Here is a 23,177-nt window from a genome sequence, read left to right as displayed (position 1 = left end):
GACCAGTTGGATCTGTTGGAAAGTACCAGTGAAATAAATGGCTGCTTAAACATGCTGTTTTACTCTCATCTGTGTCTTACTGTATACATTGCATAGTCTGGATTGGAATGAAGGACACCATGGCATTAGGAGAAGGTGATGTTAAGTGGAGCAGGGAGCAAACTATCCAAATCTCAGAAAAACACATTGACAGTTGATGGACAGAAAATGTACTTGACTCACCCACCACTCAAATGGTGTTAGAATTCCCATTTTCCTGAATCCCCACTTTTGCTACTGTTTCAGTCCTCCAAAATGGAGGCTTGCCACAGTCTCAATTTCAGCTCAGGGGCTAGATGAGCACAAGCCCAATTTGCTGAGTGTGCTAGAATCATAGGTATATATGGGAGTGCATTGTGTGTCCTCTTTCTGTCCTCCACACCAGCTCTGCTCTAGCGAGCTGGAAAGGTGATTAAAAGGGATGTGATTCTGCCTCTCACCTTGGAAGATGGATTTGTATCCCTTTCAGTCAGTCAGCAGTAATAAGCCAAAAGGATGGGATACAAGGATGACATATTTTCAGCATCACATTAGCATTCTGTCAGGATCCTAGCCTATGGGGCTGGTTAGTTTCAGTGAGTTTTTACCCAGTGTAGGAACTGGGATTTTAATACTGTTAAAGGTCTCATTCTGGCCCATTTAATGGTTTAAAGTGAGGTATCAATCAGTACAGTGTTTGAAAATCAAAGTTAGTCATTTTTAAGGAAGTTTTGTCACAGTTTGGGACTTGTCAGACTTTTATGTGGCATTTGGGTATTCTAGGATGGTGCTTTTTTGCTTTATCTTCAGTTAAAGCAGAAATGTTTAATGTTGGCCAGTTTTACATATAAAAATGACCATCATGAATAGTTACTCACAGAGTCACAGGATGATACTTGTGCAACCTGGTGGCAAATTGATTTGCTCTTTATTTCAAATATATTGAATGATTGCTTTCAAACCAGTAAGGAAGTTGTTTAAATATCACATATCATACTGTATTTATCTTCCCTCTGTCTGATCAGTACCACAGTGAATGAGGTTTCTGTTTACTCCCTGAGTTCTGCTGCAAATATACCTCCTTCCACCAGCTAATTTGTTTAGGGTTAAATTTTTCATTTATGCTCTTTCCTATTCTTTGTCAATAGCTATTCATAGTAGGTTTTTGCTCACTTTCCAATTGCCCAGTCCTGTTTTCTTTATAGAAATAAAGATAATTGAAGATATTTTTTTTTAAGTTCAGAAACTCAGCCACTTTCAAGACATTAATTTCTGCTTATTTCTCGTTCATTCATAGATTTGCTTACTCTCTATACTAGCTTTTCCATAATACATGTGTTAAAAACCCTGCTGTAATCCCTTTGGTTACCATTGGCTTCTTCTCCTCTGTAGTTGTGCTTATCTTTCCCTACCAACTGTAACTGTCTGTGTATCCTTGTTAGATTTCTTCCCCCTTTATTTCCAGACAAGTTTTTGCTAACCTCAGATCTTTGAGCAGTCCTTCATGAAGCTGTGTAAGCAGCTTTTTCTTCATTACATTCTTCTTTTACAGGGAAATTTTAATGTTTCACCTTTAATTAGATTGTCTTTTAGGATCCCCTGACCCCTGCTTCTATATTTAAACATAGCTGATCTGATTCCCATAGTCCAGTTGTGATTAGCTTGCTTTTTTCGACAATATGGAGAGTCTATCTAAACGTTGGATATCCAAAATAGGGGTGAGATGAGAATCCTCATTATGTGTCTCCCTGGGACTGCACCAAGGGGGATGGGAAGGGGTAGCATATCCCGTTCACAGCATTGTGCTCCTCTAGGCAGGATGTGCAGAATGCTCTTCCTGAGTCAGGGATCCACAGCTGGGGAGTGTGGTGGGCTGAGAGAGGGGTACACAACCCCACTTCCCTCCTCCCCCATGGAGAAGCTAGTGAAAATGAAATACAGATTGTGGCTGCATTAAGTATTCTGTGGTTCCCCTCCATGCTGAGAATCCCCTCCCGCCAGAGATGGATCAGCAGGAAGCTGTTCTATCAGGGAGCAAGAGGAGGGGCGATGAGGTCCTTGGGATCCTGTGGTTTACTTAGGAATCTATGAGTTCTGGAGAGAAGGGGAGACAACAACCAGAATGATCTCCATAAAACTCCATACAAGGGACCTTTCTCCCTCCCATATGTATTTCAGAGGGAGGTGTTGATCCAGGCCTAGGTGCGGGAGGGGATAATCAGAATGTCTGTTTTATTTGAGGATTATTGATATGAAGCACTTGGATTCTCTTTTCCTGAACTAAAAGAAGCACAGACATTGTTCCAGTGACTGACAGATCTGTGTGTTAAGAACTAATGTACCTTTCTCTGTATTATCAAGAAGAATCCAATTTCTTTCCCAGAGATTCTTAAGATAGCTAAAACGCCAAAGACTGAGTTCATTGATATGCTGTTGAAATCTTAATTTAATCTAATATATACTATTTTATTCTAACAGCAAAATTGTTCCAAAGGTGCTAACCATAAGGCTGAATGCTATTTCACATGTAGATATTTAGCTTCATATAAGACTCTCTGTGACTGAGAGCAAAAAAATGAGAAAAAAATGTGAAGGGCATGCTTAATAATTTCTGCATTTAGATTTCCTATTTTTGTTGCTTTGCCAGTAAAAGAGCTAGGCTTCCTCTTTGCACAGTATGTTGCAGTTCTGAATTTAAATGTTTACTAAACTTTTGTCAGAATTTTTGATGGCAGCACACACAAATAAATGAAAAAATGTTTCTGAAAAATATGGTCGTATTTTAAACAAAGCCTTCTTTATTTTTTCAGTTATGTTTCCAAAGAACTCCAGACAGATAAATAGTGACTGGCATGCTCTTTGACATAGATAACCTGAGTACAAACTGTCCACCAGGATGGCCTTAACAATGTGCTGGCCTGATCTGTTATGTGTGGAGTTTCTTGGAAGAAAGGTGCTTGGCTCTTTGTAGGACTGGATCCTACAGTTATATGTTGTTAAATTCACTGTCACAGACAATGTGTAATTTTCACATACCCTTTAGCACAGCACTTTAGAACATAATGGCCATATCTTTAACTTTGCTGCTCTCCATACTGCATGCTGATTTGTTCATTGGAGCATTTAGTCATTCACATGATCAGTTTTCTAATCAGTATCTCCAAAAGTCATGCCCCTGGATTTTCTTATTGTTTTATGTAAAAGCTTTTATTGAAACTACATAAAGCAATTTAATTTCATGTTATTGTAACTTTAGCTCCTTGAATTCATTGCCTGTTTATAGCTGTCCTCTACATCAAATATGTACTTAATTGCCAGACTCCAGCGAGAAACTGCTGAATTGGAATTCATTTGCAAATTGGATACTATTAATTTAGGCTTAAATAGAGACTGGGAGTGGCTAAGTCATTATGCAAGGTAGCCTATTTCCTCTTGTTTTTTCCTACCCTCCCCCCCCAGATGTTCTGGTTTAACTTGGATTTAAACTTGGAGAGTGGTCAGTTTGGATGAGCTATTACCAGCAGGAGAGTGAGTTTGTGTGTGTATGGGGGTGGGTTTTTGGAGGGGGGTGAGGGAGTGAGAGAACCTGGATTTGTGCAGGAAATGGCCCAACTTGATTATTATGCACATTGTGTAAAGAGTTGTCACTTTGGATGGGCTATCACCAGCAGGAGAGTGAATTTGTGTGGGGGGGTGGAGGGTGAGAAAACCTGGATTTGTGCTGGAATTGGAATTTGTGCTGGAATTGGCCTAACCTGATGATCACTTTAGATAAGCTATTACCAGCAGGACAGTGGGGTGGGAGGAGGTATTGTTTCATATTCTCTGTGTATATATAAAGTCTGCTGCAGTTTCCACGGTATGCATCCGATGAAGTGAGCTGTAGCTCACGAAAGCTCATGCTCAAATAAATTGGTTAGTCTCTAAGGTGCCACAAGTACTCCTTTTCTTTTTGCGAATACAGACTAACACGGCTGTTACTCTGAAACCTGTTTTTTATTAGTAATTCTAGTAGGTGGTGATTATATGACATGTTTTGCATTATTTTATACTAGATTTAAATATAAGAAATTCATTAATGTCTGAATCTTGTGGGTTTGTTTTTTAAAAAAATACCACATCTTAGGCTGATTTGTATGTGTAGAACCCTTTAACCTTGATATGACTTAATTCATATAAGTCCCAGAGCAAGCTGCTTGGGCGGCCCTGAGGACAGCCACACTAACCGTGGCTGGAGCAGCCTTCCAGCCAGCCACTCAGACAGCCCCGGGGGCCAGCCGAGCAACAGCCAGTGCAGTTGGCCCTAGGGACCACCTGAGCAGTGGTCTAGGGGCAGCCAGAGCAGGAGCCGGTGGGGCTGGCCCCAGAGACCCCCCCCCCCCGAGCAAGGGCCTCCCAGCTAAGATTTAGTCAGGAGGATTTATAGTAAAGGTCATGAACAGGTCATGTCATGAACAGGTCATGGGCTGTTGTCATAAATATAAAGGGAAGGGTGAACACCTTTAAAATCCCTCCTAGCCAGAGGAAAAACCCTTTCACCTGTAAAGGGTTAAGAAGCTAGGATAACCTCGCTGGCACCTGACCAAAATGACCAATGAGGAGACAAGATACTTTCAAAGCTGGAGGGGGGGGAGAAACAAAGGCTCTCTCTGTCTGTGTGATGCTTTTGCCGGGAACAGAACAGGAATGGAGTCTTAGAACTTTGTAAGTAATCTAGCTAGATATGCATTAGATTCTGTTTGTTTAAATGGCTGAGAAAATAAGCCTTGCTGAATGTAATGGATATTCCTGTTTTTGTGTCTTTTTGTAACTTAAGGTTTTGCCTAGAGGTATTCTCTATGTTTTGAATCTAATTACCCTGTAAGGTATTTACCATCCTGATTTTACAGAGGTGATTCTTTTACTTTTTTTTCTATTAAAATTCTTCTTTTAAGAACCTGATTGCTTTTTCATTGTTCTTAAGATCCAAGGGTTTGGGTCTGTGTTCACCTATGCAAATTGGTGAGGATTTTTATCAAACCTTCCCCAGGAAAGGGGGTGTACGGTTTGGGAGGATTTTTGGGAGAAAGACGTTTCCAAGCGGGCTCTTTCCCGGTTATATATCTGTTAGACGTTTGGTGGTGGCAGCAGTAAAGTCCGAGGGAAAAAGAAAAATAGTTTGTACCTTGGGGAAGTTTTAAGCGAAGCTGGTAAAAATAAGCTTAGGAGGTTTTCATGCAGGTCCCCACATCTGTACCCTAGAGTTCAGAGTGGGGAAGGAACCTTGACATGGTGGCAGAGGTGGGATGTACTGCACCCTGTGGATGGTGCTTCCTGCAGTAAGTTACTGGGGAGCAGTAAAATGAAGGGGGATTGATGAGGACCAGGCATGCTGAAGGCTCAGAGAGGAGCGGTTGTTTGCACTGCCTGTCCATTCCTGCCTCTCTTGCTTTCATTATTAGCACTGAGAAATTTAGTTGTGTATTCTATGTAAGCTCCTGATCCTAGCATGTTATTTCTCCCCTGCCACCAAACATACCAGCTTGTTTCCCCTGTTGCAAAACACCTGTTGCTAGGAAAAACCACCTGCTGCATGGCAACATATTTCTAAAAGAACAACTTTGGTGTAGTTACTTACTGAACTTTATATTGCCAGTATGCAATAATGAACACAAGTGGTTGTTAGTGCATCTCTGTGTGTTTATAACCCCCTTTGAAAATGATTGACCCATCCTTTCGGTTAATTATTCATTGCAGTTGTTAATAGAAAAAATATGGAAAGTGATTTTTTTTTAAAAACAAAGCTGATCGATGGCTTTTACCAAAACTGAAGCTATTTTGGGTTCTATTTTTTACACTTCACAATCTTGTGACATCATAATTTACATTTACAGCTGATGTGAACAGTACCAGACCAGCTTCAATTTTCTTAACCTTTGAGGATACGACAAGAAGCAATGGGCTTAAATTGCAGCAAGGGAGGTTTAGGTTGGACATTAGGAAAAACTTCCTGTCAGGGTGGTTAAGCACTGGAATAAATTGTCTAGGGAGGTTGTGGAATCTCCATCAGTGGAGATTTTTAAGAGCAGGTTAGATAAACACCTCTCAGGGATAGTCTAGATAATACTTAGTCCTGCCATGAGTGCAGGGGACTGGACTAGATGACCTCTCAAGGTCCCTTCCAGTCCTATGATTCTATGAATTTAAATATATTTGAATGCAACATAATTACATTACTAAGCAAATATACCTTAAATGAGTGGCTCTCAAAGTTATTGGATTGGGCCCCCTTCTTTGGGTCTGAAGTTGTTTATGCCACCCACCCACCCCCACACAAATACATATATCACCACCCAGCTCTAAAGGCAGTGCCAAGCCAGCAGCAGCACAGAAGTAAGGGTGGCAATGTGATGTATCACTTTTCACAGCGGACTTAGTGCCCCACTGCCACCCTTATTTCTGCACTGCTGCTGCCATCCCTGCCTCCTGGATATGCAAGGCCCCCAGCCACCCAGGGCTGACAGCGAGAGCTCTTTTAAAAGAAAAAAAGGCAGACCACTCGCATCTCCCCTGGGAGGCCCACCCCATAATTTGAGAACTGCTGCCTCGAACGATCCAAAAGGAATCAGACCAATTTAATAAATTTAACTTACTTTTTCAAGACAAAAAATTTACTAATTTGGATTGTATTATAGATGGGTGAGTAAGAGATGGACATTTTGAGAGCTATCGTGTTGTATGGAAAATAACACTACAGAATAATCCCAAGTCCAGTTTCTTGTTTGATTACAGGTTGTTTTTACTGAATCCTTAATTTCCACTGATGTGAATCTGAGTTTTTAATCTCATTTGTACAACACATCTGATTATAATAATAACAAACAGATTAAATGTTCCGTGTGCACTTGTTTCCAAAGGAAAGAACTAATAAATTATTTCCTGTAGAATTGCATATTTCCTTTAAAGAGACGGGCCAACATATTTCATTACAAATACATCTGCTAAAAGGGAAATACAAAGTACATGGGTGAGAGGGAATACATGGAAATACCTTACTAATTTTATTTTAAACCTCAGTTCTCGTGCCTGAAGTAAAACACATGGAACAAAAGCAAAATCCTTACGATAACCATCATGTGATTTAAAAACATGCATGTTTCTGTCCCAACACATGGAAAATCTCAGATTCTGGGAGGGGGTGTTTCATGTTACATTTTTCGTACGTCACAGAAAATCTTATGTTTCTAGATATGTGCAACCAGGATTTCTGTTTTATGATTATAATACAGTACTGAAAAGTTTGTGCTAAACCTTCAAGTTTGATAGATTTATTTGAAAATAACAGCCATGTAAATAAGATATGTAAAATAGACTGAAAAAGCAGTACACTTTTAGTGGTAAAAGAACCACATTCCACTTCTGAGTTTCACAGAATAGTTACAATTGCTGTGCATATGGGTTTGCTGTGCAGGTTTTGCATATTAAGTGATGTTCTGTAACTATATAGTCAGATCATTCTTAGTTTTCATGGTTTTGAGAGAAGTTTTCTGTAGTGTGTTGCTGCACACAAGTATAGATACTTAAGTCTTTTTTAGATGGTAATTTGCAAGGAAAACGACAAAAAGAACATTAGAGAATTGGTGAACCTAGTGGTGGTTTGGGTTTCATGAAACTTCTGTTAATTTTAATACTACTACTTTGAATTTCTATATCCCCTTCCATCTGATGGTGTTAATGCTCTTTACTGGTGGCAATTTATTTAACTTCACAACATACCTGTGAATTTGGCAGGTATTATCCCAGTTTTCCTGATGTGAAAACAGTGTGTGAGACTTGCCAATGGTCACACAGTGAATCTGTGTCAGCACTGGTAATGGGACCCAGATCTCCTGACTCCCACTCCATTGCTCTAACCTTAAGAGCACACACATTCCACTTCTGAGTTTCATAAAATAGTTTTTTCAATATGCTGTTGTTTTGCAAAGAAAATTTATTTTTTGAGTGAAAGGTTTCAGAGTAGCAGCCGTGTTAGTCTGTATTCGCAAAAAGAAAAGGAGTACTAGTGACACCTTAGAGACTAACCAATTTATTTGAGCATAAGCTTTTCATGAGCTACAGCTCACTTCATCGGATGCATCCAATGAAGTGAGCTGAAGCTCACGAAAAGCTTATGCTCAAATAAATTGGTTAGTCTCTAAGGTGTCACTAGTACTCCTTTTCTTTTTTTGAGTGAGATACTTCTGAGTAAATGAAACCTGTGCAATAGAAACACAGATGTTCATTAGAGTAATTCTTGGCATGCTTCTAGGACTATCAAAGAAATAAAAATACAACAATCCAGAGCTCATGACATACCAAATGGAATTTGAAGCTCAGTAGTTCTGAGTTCTTTTCCAGATCTTAAGCCCACATTTTTTTGTTTGGCAGAATGAGTTTCCCAGCCCTTCCCTGCTGTTCCTTTTTTTTTTTTTTTTTTTTGACTAGTTATTTCCATTCCTCCAAGTGGGTAAGGTCCTTTCACAGCACACTTTAGAGGCAGTTCATAGCTGTGGCCAGTATCACCTTCTCTCTGAAGCCGTCCTCCCACACACACACACAGATTATCGGAACATATTATTCTGCCGCAGGAAAAAACGGTTACTTACCTTCTTGTAATTGTTGTTCGAGATATGTTGTTCATGTCCATTCCAATTAGGTATGCGCGCGCCACATGCACGGCAGCTGGAAGGTTTTTCCCCTAGCAGTATCCATCAGGTCAGGTCAGTCCAGGCACCCCGTAAGGTGGCGCCTTCATGGCGCTGGATTTTGGCCTCTGCTGACCCTCCACCCCGTCAATTCCTTCTTGCCAGCTGCTCCGACAGATGGTTGGGAGGGTGGGTATTGAAATGGACATGAACAACACATCTTGAAGAACAACAGTTATGAGAAGGTAAGTAACCATTTTTTTCTTCTTCAAGTGCTTGTTCATGTCAATTCCAATTAGGTGATTGCCAAGCCCAAGTTTTGGAGGCAGGGTCAGAGCGCAAACGTTTGCTGATTGTAGCACCGCTCTGCTGAAGGCTGTATCATCTCTGGCCTGTTGTGTAATAGTGTAATGCAAAGTAAAAGTATATATTGATGGCCATGTTGAGCTCTGCAGATCTCCTGTGTCGGAACATGGGCCAGGAATGTCACTGATGATGCCTTCGCCCTTGTGGGGTGCACTTGATATAGAAGGCTAATGTCCACCTAATATCCGCCTAACGCCCAACGAATGCAGTTTCTGCTCCCTGCTGCTTGCATGCGGCTTGGAGTAGAAAACTGGAAGGAAGATATCCTGGTTCAAGTGGAACTGGGAGATAACCTTAGAGAGAAAAGCGGGATGCAGCCTGAGCTGGATCTTATCCTTAAAGAACACCATGTAAGGAGGCTCAGATGTTAGGGCCTTAAGCTCAGACACCCTCCTGGCTGATGTTGTTATCACTACCAGGAGTGCCACCTTGTAGGAGAGGTACAGCAACAAACATTTAGCCAACGTTTCAAAGGGTATCCCCATTAGTCTGGAAAAGGACTGAGTTAAGATCCCAGGCTGGGACTGGCTGTCGCACCTGAGAGTATAGTATGTTGAGACCATTTAGGAAAAAACTTACCACAGACAAGACTAACTTGGCAAAGACCAACTGGCCCTCTATATCTGTGTGGAAGGCCGAGATAGCAGCCAGATGGACCTTTATTGACGACAGGGAAAACCCTTGCTGTTTGAGATGGAGGAAGTGGTCCAATATTACAGGTATTGACGAACATGCTGGAATTGGGAGGACCAAATTGTGAATTTTTTTTCATTTGGCCAGGTAGATAGCCTTAGTGGAGGGTTTCCTACCGCCCAGGAGGACTTCCCTGACCGGACCCAAACAGGCAAGCTCCATCAGGTTTAACCATGGAGTTTTGCATGCCGTGAGGTGAAGCAACTCAAGATTAGGGTGCTGGAGATAGCCGTGATCCTGAGTTATTGGATCCGGTAAGAGCAGTAATGTGGTTGGGTTGTCCATAGACATTTCCAGGAGGGATGTGTACCAGTGCTGGTGGGGCCAGGCTGGAGCTATCAATATCACTGAGGCCTCGTCCCTTTGAACCTTGAGGAGCACCTTGGGAATGAGAGGCATGGGAGGGAACGCGTACAGAAGAGGTCCCTTCTAGGGAAGGAGGAACACATCTGCAATGGAGCCCGGGCTATGAATCAGGAATGAGCAGAATTGCAGGCACTTCCTGTTGTGCCGTGTGGTGAATAAGTCTATGTGGGGAAATCCCTACTTATGGAAGATGGTATTCACGACATCCAGGTGTAGGGACCACTCGTGTCTGTGAAAGGACCTGCTGAGATAGTCTGCCAACTCGTTTTGTACTCCGGGAAGGTACGATGCCTCCAGCTGTATTGAGTAAGCTATGCAAAAGTCCCACAGGCTGAGGGCTTCCTGCCACAGAGGAGAGGAGCACACATCCCCCCGTCTGTTCATATAAAACATCACTGTTGTATTGGCCATCATAACTTATACATATTTGCCCTCCAGGTGAACTTGGAATGCCCAGCCTATGAGAAGGATTGCTCTCAGCTCTCTGATGTTGATGTGGAGTGAGTGCTCCGCTTGGGACCAGAAGCCTTAAGTTCTGAGGTCTCCAAGGTGCGCTCCCCATCCTAACGCTGACACGTCCACTACCAGCGAGAGGGACGGCTCTGGTCTGGCAAAGGGGACACGTGCACAGACCTCCTGAGGGTTGAGCCACCATAGGAGGGACTAGAGGACTGGATGAGGAGAAGTGACGACCTTGTCTAGACAGTCTCGAACTGGCTGATACACTCAAGTTAACACGCCTGAAGAGCTGGAGCCTTAATCTGGCGTGCTGCACCACATAGGTACAAGCAGCCATGTGTGGCAGAAGTTTTAGGCAACTCCTTGTTGTGGTAGTAGGGAACTGCATGAGGCTTCTTATTAAGTCACACAGGGATAGGAAACGTGACTCTGGGAGGTATGCCTTTGCCTGCGTAGAGTTCAGCATTGCCCCTATGAACTCTATTCTCTGAGTGGAGGCTAGGATTGACTTCTGTACATTCAGTAGAAGGCCAGGTCGTCAAAAGTAGCTCTTATGTAGCTCACTTGCGCATTGGAGCGGCCCTTGATTAGCCAGTCGTCGAGGTATGGAAACACCTGCACCTGGCTCTTGTGCAGGAAAGGAGCTATGACTGCCATGCACTTGGTAAATACTTGAGGAGCCGCTGACAGTCCAAATGGAAGGATTGTGAACTGATAATGATTATGGTTCATCACTAACCTGAGGTACCTTCTGTGGGATGGCTTGATTGAAATGTGAAAGTAAGTGTCCTTCAAATCGAGGGAGTATACTAGTCTCCTGGATCCAAGGAAGGGATAATGAAGGCCAAAGAGACTATGCAGAACTTCAGTTTCTTCATGAACTTCATGAGCTCTCGCAGGTCTAGAATGGGCCTGAGGCTGCCTTTGGCTTTCGGTATTAGGAAATACCAGAAATAGAACCCCTTGCCCTTCAGCTCCTGAGAAACCTCTTCCACTGCCCCCAACATTAGGTGCAAGTGCACCTCCTTTGTGAGGAGTTGCTCACGAGAGGGGTCCCTGAAGAGGGATGGGGAAGGGGGGTGGAAGGGTGGGTGGGCAGAGAACTGAAGGGAGTATTCCCTTTCTACCATGCGGAGTACCCAGCAATCCAATGTAATACAGGCCCACGCAGGGTCGAAAGTCAGCATGGGAATGTGAGGAGGGTGGATCCAGTGTTTGGACTGGTGCATCACCCCCATGTGTACCTTCAAAAGGTCTGCTTCTGGCTGGAGGATTGTTTGGTCTGACCAGAGACCTGGCCTGATGACAGGTGAGGCCTCTTCTGTTATTCCTATTTCACCACCAAGAAAAGTCCTGTCTGTTTTGAGGATGGTAAAATGAGGCGGGGGCTGCAGCTTAAAATGTTTGTTGATTAGCCGGAGTGAGGAAGCCAAGGGACTTGAGGGTGACCCTCGAGCCCTTAAGGCCATGAAGCTGTGAATCGGTCTTTTCTGAAAAGAGGGCCAAACCCTCAAAGGGGAGGTCTTGGTTGTCTGCTGGACCTCATATGGAAGCCCTGAAACTTGTAGCCAGGAGCTCCTCCTCATGGCTATCCCCAAGGCAATGGTGCAGGTGGCAGCATCTGCTACGTCAAGGGCTGCCTGCAACGATGATCGGGCAATGAGCTTGCCCTCTTCTACCAAGAAGGAAAACTCTGCCCAGGAGTCCTCTGGCAACAACTCCGTGAACTTGGCCATCGCTCTGCAGAAGTTGTAATTATACCTGCTGAGGATGGCCTGGTGGTTGGCTATATGGAGGTGGAGCCCTCCAGTGGAGTACATTTTCCTCATAAAGAGGTCTAGCTTTTTTGCCTCCCAATTTTTTGGGGAGGGGCCCTGGTAGCCTTTGCACTCCCGCTCATTCGCCGCAGCTACCACCAAGGAGTCCGGCAGGGAATGGATATACAGATGTTCGTACCCCTTCGAGGGAACAAAGTACTTTCATCTATTCCTCTTTGCCATTGGTGGCAAAGAGGCCAGGGTCTGCCACAGAGTTTTGGTGGTATCACAGATAGTTTTGATGAGTGGCAGAGCAATACAGGAGGGTGGGCGACTCATGGGAGAGACACAAAGGGGGGCACCAGCTAAAGTGGGGCACGTGCCATTGGTGCTGGCGCACTGTGCACCAAAGATGAGGTGCTCGATGCTGGCTCTGCTGATCCGAGGTCCAAGTGTGGATGAAGCGCCTCCTCCATCAGGAGGATCTTGAGACACTGGTCCCTCTCCTTTTGCATCCTTGGGCAGAATCCCCTGCAGATGTTGCAGCATTCTTTTTGGTGACTTTCTCCCAAACACTTCAGACAAGAAGTGTGTGGGTCATTCCTGGGCATAAGCTTGCCATGTGGCACACAGAGTTTAAAGCCCAGCATGCCCCATTACTGGAAGAAAGGGGAGGGGGGAACCCCCAAATGAAACACATAGAAGACTACACTAACTACTACTAACTACTATATGATCTAACTATATACATGAGTTGAAAGTTCAAACTGCTAAGAGAGATGCTTGCCGAAGCAACAGACACGAGCATTCCAGCAAACTGTCACAGGCAGTAAGAAGGAACTGAGGGGATGGCAGGTCAGTCTCTATCTCCAGCACGACAAAGGCACGTCCCCAGGGGCACCTGGACCAACCTGACGGATACGGCTGGGGAAAAACCTTCTGGCTGCCGTGCACGTGGTGCACAAACACCTAATTGGAACTGACATGAACAAGCACTCGAAGAAGAACTGGCATTCACAGCTTCTGTCCTGACTGCTGTGCTCTTGAATTCATATTTTCTGGCACCTGTGCCTCCATTGGTTTCTTCTTCCCCTCCTAGTTTCAGTTTATTATTTCATCTGTTCTTTGTCTCTGTTCTTCTCCATTCCTTTCCCAGAGTTTTCCAGGCCACAAGGGAAGCCAAGATGCTCACTTAGCACCAAGCGGACACAGAGGAAGCTAAAATGACTCTCCCATTGAGAATGGCTCTTGTTCCAGATAGAACAAGACAACTCAGTCAGTGGTCAAATCTCCAGCTCTCATGAGCAGAGACCTTTCAGAGAAATATAAGTCTCAGTGCACCAAGGTTCCATCACTGAAGAGAAGAGCTACAGTATTTCTTTGAAGTGTTCCCAATTATAGTGATTCCATTGCTAGTCTTGCAGTGTTTAATGTTTTTCTTAAAACCCCAGCTCTGGAGACAAGTGACTGTGATAATTTCAGTTTTCACTGCTTAAAAATAAGCTTCTAGCCCTTGGGGTTGCAAAGAAAAACTTGAAGACATGAACGCTAAGAGCTCAAAAGCCAGAAAACAAACAAAAAAGCCCAAAAGCTATTTTCTTTTTACTTTCTTGACTTATTAGTCAATATCATGGGTTTGTTTGTTTTTTTTTTTTGTAACAGCTGGAATTGACTTTACTGTCTCTGTTCATCTCAGGAAACGAGGCACAGTATTTGTCAAGGGGGCAAGTCACAGCAGCCTTGAGTCCCCCAGAAGCTCCAGAGCCAAGATGATTCTCCCTGAAGTGTCTACATGGTGTAGGGCCATAGTAGGGGAGAAGACAGATATACTTCCCCCTTCCCCAACGAAGTGGCCTCCCCAGAAGAAAGCATAGTGCACATCTTTGAATCCAGTTCTTTCTCTGTAGATCTGGAAAGAACAAGACTGTCCCTGGAAAATATTAATAGGTGTGCTAGACCCCTTCCAAAGTCAAGAGAAGATATCATCCTTGCCCCAAGGATCTTACAACCTAGTATTAGTCATGATACAGTAATGAGTAACAAGGGGGAGGGAAAATGTGGGGTAACAAATCCGATGAAGTGAGCTGTAGCTCACGAAAGCTTATGCTCAAATAAATTTGTTAGTCTCTAAGGTGCCACAAGTCCTCCTTTTCTTTTTGCGGATACAGACTAACACGGCTGCCACTCTGAAATAAGATTATGTGATTACTCAACAAGGTCTAGCACATGGCAAGATTAAGGATGTTTTGTTATTACATTCAGTCTAAATAGATGTCTTAATTATCAGCATTTGAGTAGGCCTGGAGACAATAGTGGATCATAGCGAGGGGCTTGAATTATTATTATATATTTGTCCTGCAGTAGTACCTAGAGCTCCAATAAAGGATTGGGGCCCTATTATGCCAAGCATTTTACAGATACATAATTAAGTACCATCTATGGGCTGGTGGATTTGAGAGAAAACTCAAAACAGTATTTTGTGTATATGGGACAGTGTAAAATAAATCATGAAAATGATTATGAAGGAAGCAGACAAACAGAATATTGTGGCCTGGTTTCATTGGCAGAGTAGTGGGCAGAAATGATCTGATAAGAAGCGAGGTTGTGCTCCTTGAGATAATCAGAATATAGGGTGACCTCAGTCTGTTTAGTATCCAGATTAGTATTCCATCATTTAGGCAAGGCCCATGTTCAAATTGGGTTCAGTTCTGCGCTTTCCCAGGCTTAGGGTATAGTGATCTGGGGATTCAGAGCTTTAGAAGAACTGAGTCCAGCTAACACTGACTATGGTCAAAATATTCCAAAACCCAGCACTAGCAAATTCTGGAGATTGTAAAGTCCCCAAGACTATGTTGTGCTGTAGTTTTCACATAACTAAATTAAGAGACCAGTAGAAAAGTGATAGAGCAGAGGAGTCCAGCGTGTAGGTCCTGGGAACCTCAGCGGCGAGAAGGAAATCCTGTAACACTGGAGATGACTGATCAACCAATTTTTATTAAACTGGTTAAAAAAAAAAAAATCCGAGTGTAGTATAATTGGTTTGCAGTGAACCAATTATACTAGTATATATACTAGTATATATACTAGTATAATTGATTTGCAGTAAACTCTGGCATCTGCTCTCCCTTTTAGATGGGTTTATGAGTCAGAAGACTGACAATGGGATATGAAGCCTTTTATCTGTAGATCACAGGTTTCATTTTAGCCTACGTCTATCGCGACCAAATGTTATAGCAATCTTTTCTGATGCCCTACATGAAATGAGTCTGTAATCTCAGTCTACTGGGTTCCAGTGAACAGGATTCATCATCATAAAAACAACCACCAAAATCTTCGTTGGCAGTCACAGCAGAGAGGCCAGTGGGTGAATTTGCCTGGAGATTGAACTATTCTTTGTCTCTGTAAGGTGGTACTCTCCAGGGCTAACATGCCTTGGTGGGCATGGTGTGAAGACTTACCTTTGTTACTGCCCATATAATAGCTGTTCTGTGAATAAACAATTAACTTCTGTCTCCAGTGTTGTCAATGCAGTATCCTTCACAAGTATCAAATACCCCAACATCTTAAGTAAAACATAGCTACCAAACAATTGCTGTCAGTATTTAACTGCCATAGCATATAATCAAAAAACAAATAATGTGCTCTTTCCATAGAAAGTAACTGCAGATTTGATGTAATGTGTTTTAGTCTATACCCCTATCAATCAGGCTACTACCTCTACAAGACCATGTTGCTTCCTTTGGTCTTGAAAAGTACAGTTGTTGGGTTTTTTTTAAACAAGTTGGCAAATGCGATCTAGCATATTGAAAATACACACACACAATTTTTCATGTACAAAGTACTAGCGTTTTTAACTAGGATAGAATATGCACAGCTTCCAGAAGGATGATTTCTGTAAATGAATTGGGAAGAGAAGCTTATATCTGCAAATCAAGTACCTTGTATTCATTCACTTTGGTGGCAGTAAGTTATAATTTGAGAATGCTACACTAAATGAGCTTAGTTCAGAAAACATCCATAGACTCCTTCCTGCCTCACTTTTTCTGAATTAATTTGATGGTCTAATTTTCAAATCCCTCTCTCTTGGAGGGAGAATACCATCCCAAGAACAACTGCCTTGTTTGTGGTAAGTTAAACCACTGATCACCATCCCTCGGAGTGCTTACTCACTTGACAACTCAAAAAATGAAACTGCAGAGCCATTAGACTGTTAGAAATTAACTCTTATTGCATTTCTGCATTAAACCCATTGCTGAAATTATTTTATTTGCTTTCTTCTTCATGAATTTCTTCTCAACAGTCAAGCATTCAAAAGTTGTATTATATAGTACAGTTAATAGCTTACAATAGAGTTTAATGTAGTTGGCAGGGGAGAGAGTGAGTAATTCAAACTCCAGGAATTTACAATGGATGGTTGAACAATTGCACAGAATCTCTTCGGTTACTTGTATACTCACTTGGTGCTCATGAAGGTGTGGCGACTAATTGTTTACAGCCAGCTTATACAGCTCTGCCAGTTCTCTTCAATGTGAATTTAAGAACACCCTATTTCATTCCTGCACCTCTTCTCAGCAATAATTCTTCACCATGCTACCGAGATTTTACAAAATAGACCAATATGCACAGAGGAGTCAGATCACTCCACCACACTCATTTTCACTTACAATCAAAAGTAGAATTTGAACCCAGGTTTATAAAGCAGAGATGGTGAAATGCATTAATCCACTTGAATCATCTAGCCATTTTCATTTCTTTCAATGCTACAAGATATAACTTGGATCTGGTAAAAGTCCTATTAAAAGAGTGTTGTTCATGTTACTACTGCTAGTGTTCAGTACTTAATGTTGGTGATCTCAGCCACTTCTGCATTTTATTTTATTGCAGGCTCTGATACTTCACCAATTAGGACGCTATAGTTTGGCTGAGAAGATTCTCAGAGATGCTGTCCAGGTGAATTCTACAGCCCATGAGGTTTGGAACGGTCTTGGGGAGGTTCTACAAGCTCAGGGCAATGACGATGCAGCAACAGAGTGCTTCCTGACAGCATTAGAGCTTGAAGCCAGCAGCCCAATTGTCCCTTTTACCATCATTCCACGAATTCTGTGAGATAATATCTTGATTACAGAGTTCATCATGTTTCAAGTTTTGGATTTGAGAGTGAGGAAACACAACATACAGGTCTCTTTGATAACGCAGCTTGGTTTCAGAGGTAACAGAAAACCCCACAAAATTTGTTAACTATTGTGGGGAACCTGACAAAGCATTGAAGTGATACGATATTTTAATGTTAGTGAGGAAAAAATGACTAACCAAAAACAAATCACCTCTCATAGATGCCTACATTTTTTTCCCATGGTAGTTATGAAACCTGATTATATTGTTCTTATAGATAATGTGCCATATTTCATTAGGTGACATCTGAGTGTTATGTAAAAATTATAATGGAATCCACCACCAAATGTAGAATAATATATTTGAATTAAAATTCAGTGGCAGAGCAGACTATTTTTAACAAGCCTGTCGTGAAAACTGTTCTCTCTCCTCCTCCGTCTCAACCCCTCTTGGCCTAAAGTCAAACTGTGAATTTTCTGTTTTCCATCTCTATACTAGTCCAGGCCAGAAAATCAGTTGAAGAGTTCTTGGTTTTGGTGTTAAAAACTGTGGTGTGTGTGGCTACTTGTTATCTTTACTTAGAACAAAGGCTGAGTACAAGAATATTTATATTTTACCAATGTATGCCTGCTACAAAAAAAGAAAGTATTCGTTATTTAAGTGTAACTTTTTTATGTGAATTCAGAGTTTATTTATCGATGGAAATATGTAAAAAGAAGCTTCAAATGGAATATTTACCGACATTCCTTATACATTACTCACACTTGGAAGATTATGTTAATAATAAAAAGATTTTTAAATGGCCCCTGTGGCTGTCCTCTGTTTGAAAGTGCAATGAAAGGAAGTGGAAATGGTAACTTGTGAGTGCAGCTCATTGATGTTGGGCCTGTGGGGAGACCGTCTGGCTTTGAGAAGATCACCTTTAGCACTGCTTATGTGCAGTGAGGTCAAGAGAAAAAGGGGCACATCGGATATCTTTGCCTAGTCTTCTAGTCTTGTAAAATATCCCGCCCGCCCCCGTTTTTTTTTCCCCCAGAGGATAGAAAAATCTTCACTCCAACCCATGGTAAATGCTCACATGGAGTTAATTTGGACCAATATAAAAAATTTAAAATCAACCCAATTATACAAGACACTTTTGAAAACAAAGTGTTAGGAATCGGAGAGCTCATTGGTCTGACTGTCTTCATGCCTTAACAGAAATATTCATTAAATAATACTTTGCTGCATTGATTGATATGTTAGAATGGTATATAAATTGATATCTGCCATGAGTACTTGGATTTGTCTCTTTCTGGAGAACCTTAGACTTCATAACGCTGCCATATATTCACACATTCTCAGCCCTATTCTGAAGTTTCCTTTACCTGTACCCCTACAGTATTTGGAAAGAATATCTTAAATGTTTCTCCCCAGCTTTCACCATCCTTTGCACCTGTCTCACAAAGATCTCACACTCATTGTCTTGTGGCATGTTACTAGCATGGCAGCGGCAGCAATTGTGCCAGGTTGTTAGTGGACAGAAGTGTTTGCCAGAGCTTCTCGGGGAGGGAGTGGATAAGAATCATCTACAGTTGCTGCACAGAAAAGAGCCAGTCCCTAACAGACTCGTCCGCCTCTTCATCCTAATATGGGGCAGGTGTTGAATCTGGGAAATTTTCCAGATTCCTCATGAAGCGAGGTAAGCGATGGTGCTTGCACAAAGCATTGCTTCCTTCAGTCTGTCACTCACCCACAAGAAGTGATTTTAAAGTGTTCAGCATATGCATAAGATAGTGGATGACTCTGGCAAATACTTTCTCTAGAGCAGACAGAGGACCTTTACTAACACTTCTGTTTCTTCCATGTACATTCTAGCGTTTTCTAACAGTAGGAGACCCAAGCTGGCCCCATGCTCAGCGATGCACTGATTTGTTTTTCTTTCTATTTCATGTGGCCGATAAGATTGAGGCAGCTTTCAAATTTTACCTGTTAGCTTAATCCTTAGAACACACATCCTCTGTAAAGTGCACTGTTATACTGTGTAGCTCCCAATTCATAAACCCAGGAGTAACCCTCCCAGCCCCAGTCAGCCCAGAAACATCACATTACTCCTTCCCTCTTCCAGCTCCCCTTCCCCCGTTTGCTTTCGTCTCTTGACGAGACATGGTCCTGTTTTCTCTTCCTTGACAGCAGGCCTAGGCAATGTCTTAGTCATCCCTCCATGTCATCTGCCTGCTGCTGAACCCTCCGAGTAGCTACAGCTCACAGTGTACACTGTCTGTGACTCCTTTCAGCCCCTAAAACATGTTTGAGCCCAACAGCCATGACTCCATGCCTAATAACTAAAAAGGAAATGGAGAAATTAACACTTGTGTGTGATTTTTGTCCATGGTAAACCTTGGTTTTGCCAGTTTCTTTAAATACCCATCATCTGCTCTGCCTTCACACAGACATTCCTACCCACGGTTCTTCAGCTCTCCACCCTTTCACTATTGCAGGAAGGCTCTTCTGACAAGGCAGAGTGAGTTTACATCAAGCTCTGAGACATCAGGCTTACTCTTCTCCCATAGGGAGCACCACACCTCACTTGAGAATGTCCTGCTTATTCTAAGGCATAAACATGCACAAAAAGTCTGCTAAAGTATGGGGGGATCCTTTTAATCCCAGAATTGTTGCTTGATCCCTTTCACTTAATTCAAAGTTCTAGCCTCTTTTGATAAACTCTCCCAATGGTAATGATAGCAGTGTAATGTTAGGTCACTCTTCTCTGCTCTGTTAGCGGATAGCCTGTCACACCTATTGTACACTTCAGTACTCCTGGGGGAATTCTGGGCCTAAAAATTCTGTGCACACTAATTGCTGGGAGTGAACCTGGAGGGGTGTTAGGTGTGAATTATGGAACAGTTTTTTGGGGGATGGGAGGGACTGTTAAGGAGTTGGGCAGCCTCCCCCAGTCAGATCCTGGATGATCCCTAGCCTCTCCCAATCAGTCAGGCACATCTGTCCCTGTCCCCATGTATCTCTGCACCCCCCACCACATCCCCATGTGTCCCTGCACCCTCACTCCCAGTCAGCCCCCACTCCAGTCTGAACCCCAGTCTGTCACCCCCACAGAAGTCCCATGTGCTCCACTCTCTCTGTCCCCCCACCCATCTCCTGTGCCTCTTCACCTGGCCCAGCAGTGAGAGGAATGCGGCCTCTCTTCGTCCCTATCAGCTGCTGACTGATACAGCCAGTGAGCGGTGAGCCGTCTGCCTCTGTTCTGGTGACACAGCAGCCCCTGGTGGGCAAAGGGTATAACTGCAACACCTCTCCCACAGAATGTATTTTCTGTGGAGAAAAAAAATCCACAGTGGTGCAGAATTCTCCCAGGAGTAACTTCAGGTATAGCAGTGTGTGTAACAGGGTTTCATGTTCTTTTCTTGGAATCAGTTTCATTATTTTTTTCCACAAGACTTTACCGCCTACAAATTGCCTGGTCAAAACAAAAAAACTCAACTACATGCTTTTAAAAATGGAGTGTCTGTGCAAGGTCAAATTTAGGAGTTTTCAGACTGAAGCAGGAGGCCCCCCCATAGCACATTAATTAAATGGCAGAATTTGTTTAAACATCACTTAATTTACCTTCTTAAAAGTTACCAGTTTTAGTAGCTGCATGCAGTCTTTATTAAATCAAGATTCTGCATAAGGAAGGCCAAGAACATGTATTTTATGCCTGGGCTGTATTCTCGTCAGCTGATATATACACTTTTTGCCATCTGTCTTATATCTCAGTAATAGTTAGAAAAAGGTATATGCACCCAGTCTAAGTAACACGTCCTAGTGAAAGATATCGTGGTCTGCTCTCTTTGAAACAGGTTGAGTGACCTACTGAGACCCCAGCCTCTAGTAGCACCTGGACTCTGAGACCTTAGTGTTGTAAAATATTCAAAACAGAATTTTTATTTTATTCTGTAGCTTGGCCCACATGAAATGTGGAGCACCTCTTCGCAAACTGCTATAAAAGTCTTCTGATCTTCAGCCAGGAAAGAAAATTGCATCCCTTTTACAATGTGTATTTCTTTCACCTCAGACTGTGGTCCAGCAGAATTCAATCAGGACAAAAAACTGATTGCAGATTTTCTTTTTCAGCCAGAACTTTTCTTTGTCCTTCTCAAAACTAATTGCATCTGGTGCTCCTAAGCATATGCAAAACTAGTGGTAGTTACAGCCACTATGCATAAAATGACTGAACCTGCAGAGCTTCAATAGACAACATTGCCATTTAAGTCAATGAGGCAAATACATCACTCTAACTAGTTAAGTAATAGGACTTACACAAGGAATTAATTCAGCCCAAATGTGTCTTGCCTGGATGAGGATAGCAGGATTCAGAGAGAGGCAGAACCAACCCAATTGTATCTTCCATATTGTTCAGCATCTGGATATTATACAATCTGAATATCAGACATTTATGCAAAAATATGTTATTTTGGAAACATTTTTTCTGAAGGTTCTGTTCTACTCTTGACAGTATTAAACTGACAAGGTGGGTGAAGTAAAGTTAAAATGGCATCTTGGAATTCTAGATTTATTTTGTCTAATTGCCTATGAAAATTTGCTCAGTTTTCAGTTAAAATGACACTTTTCCCTGACCAGCAACCCTCATACTCAACCTGGGCTATTACCTTCTCTCTCACCACCATCAGTAATAAAGGTCATGTAAGCCAAATTATGTCTTCAGTATCACCGGTGAAACCCCACTGCATCCAAATTATGTTCTGTTCTATAGCACTGCCCCAGTTAATTGAAGGCTTAGAGTATTATATATATTATTATATATATAGTATTGTCAGTGGCATCTAGGAGCCACGTATATACATAATTCACCCTACACAATCTTTATTAGTGGTGAGGTCAGAGAAGAAAAATAGCCAACTTTACTCTGCACCCAATTTGAGTTTTCAGGGCAAGATGGGTAAAAAAAAAAATATTTGTATTTGTAAATTTGCCAATTTGTCAAAATCTTGGAAATCTTTTCTGAAACCTGCCTGGGTTTCTAGGGCTTTCAGGCTCTCTGTTAGCTGGAAATCCTGACTCCCAGACATGCAGCTCCTTGACAACCTTGCTTTCAGGGTTGCTGGCTCTAGGGCAGCCCACTAGGCTGGCTGCCTCTGAGTTGGGGCTCCCAGGGTTTCTCGCATCCCCAGCTCACATTGCACTGCATGATGAATTTCAAAACTTTGGGGTTTTGTTCAAATCTGAATGAAACAAAATTTTGAAATCACAAATTTCTCTGCGAAAGATTCTCATTCTCCCAGCTCTATTCATATCATACAAAAGCCAGACTCTGACCCCCACAATGCCATTTTTACAGTCATTCAACAGCAACTGAAGTCAGTACTTTTTCTGAATGTAGTTCACAAGACAGGAGAACAACAAAGAACATAGCTTCTCAGCTAGTGAAGGAGTGCTAATTGAATCCTGACTGATTGGGAAGCCGGAAGTAATCACCTTCTATGGAACTGTAGACATAAAAATCTGTTTAAGATAGGAAAAGGTTAATATGCTTGAAATGTGATGACAGTTTATTTTGATTGTGTTTTTTGAAATAAGATGCATTCAGAGCAGACCGTTTCAGTCAAATCACTTGAAATTGGCATTACTGTACCACACTTCATCCAAGAATAGATTAAACTTCACAAGACTGCTCCAAGCCAGGTACAGAACATTGATGTCATTTTACAGGTGAATAAACTAGATCCATGAGATCTTAAGTCTG

At 42.3% G+C, this 23,177-nt stretch overlaps 1 protein-coding gene across 3 annotated transcripts in view; it reads left to right on the top strand.

Moving 5' to 3' along the window:
- The window catches only part of TTC7B (tetratricopeptide repeat domain 7B), a 309,423-nt gene extending 291,083 nt beyond the window's left edge, over positions 1-18,340 (top strand). For all 3 annotated transcript variants that reach the window (XM_077819262.1, XM_077819261.1, XM_077819260.1), the window contains one exon: positions 17,207-18,340. In XM_077819262.1, coding sequence (XP_077675388.1) covers positions 17,207-17,428 — 222 coding nt within the window. In that variant the 3' untranslated portion in view covers positions 17,429-18,340. The remainder of the gene's footprint in view (positions 1-17,206) is intronic.
- The last annotated feature ends 4,837 nt before the right edge of the window (positions 18,341-23,177 follow it).

This window comes from Eretmochelys imbricata, chromosome 6 (assembly GCF_965152235.1).
Source record: "Eretmochelys imbricata isolate rEreImb1 chromosome 6, rEreImb1.hap1, whole genome shotgun sequence".
Lineage (NCBI taxonomy): Eukaryota > Metazoa > Chordata > Testudines > Cheloniidae > Eretmochelys > Eretmochelys imbricata.
The sequence above is the reverse complement of the archived record's forward strand: the minus strand, read 5'-3'. Positions and strand labels throughout refer to the sequence as shown.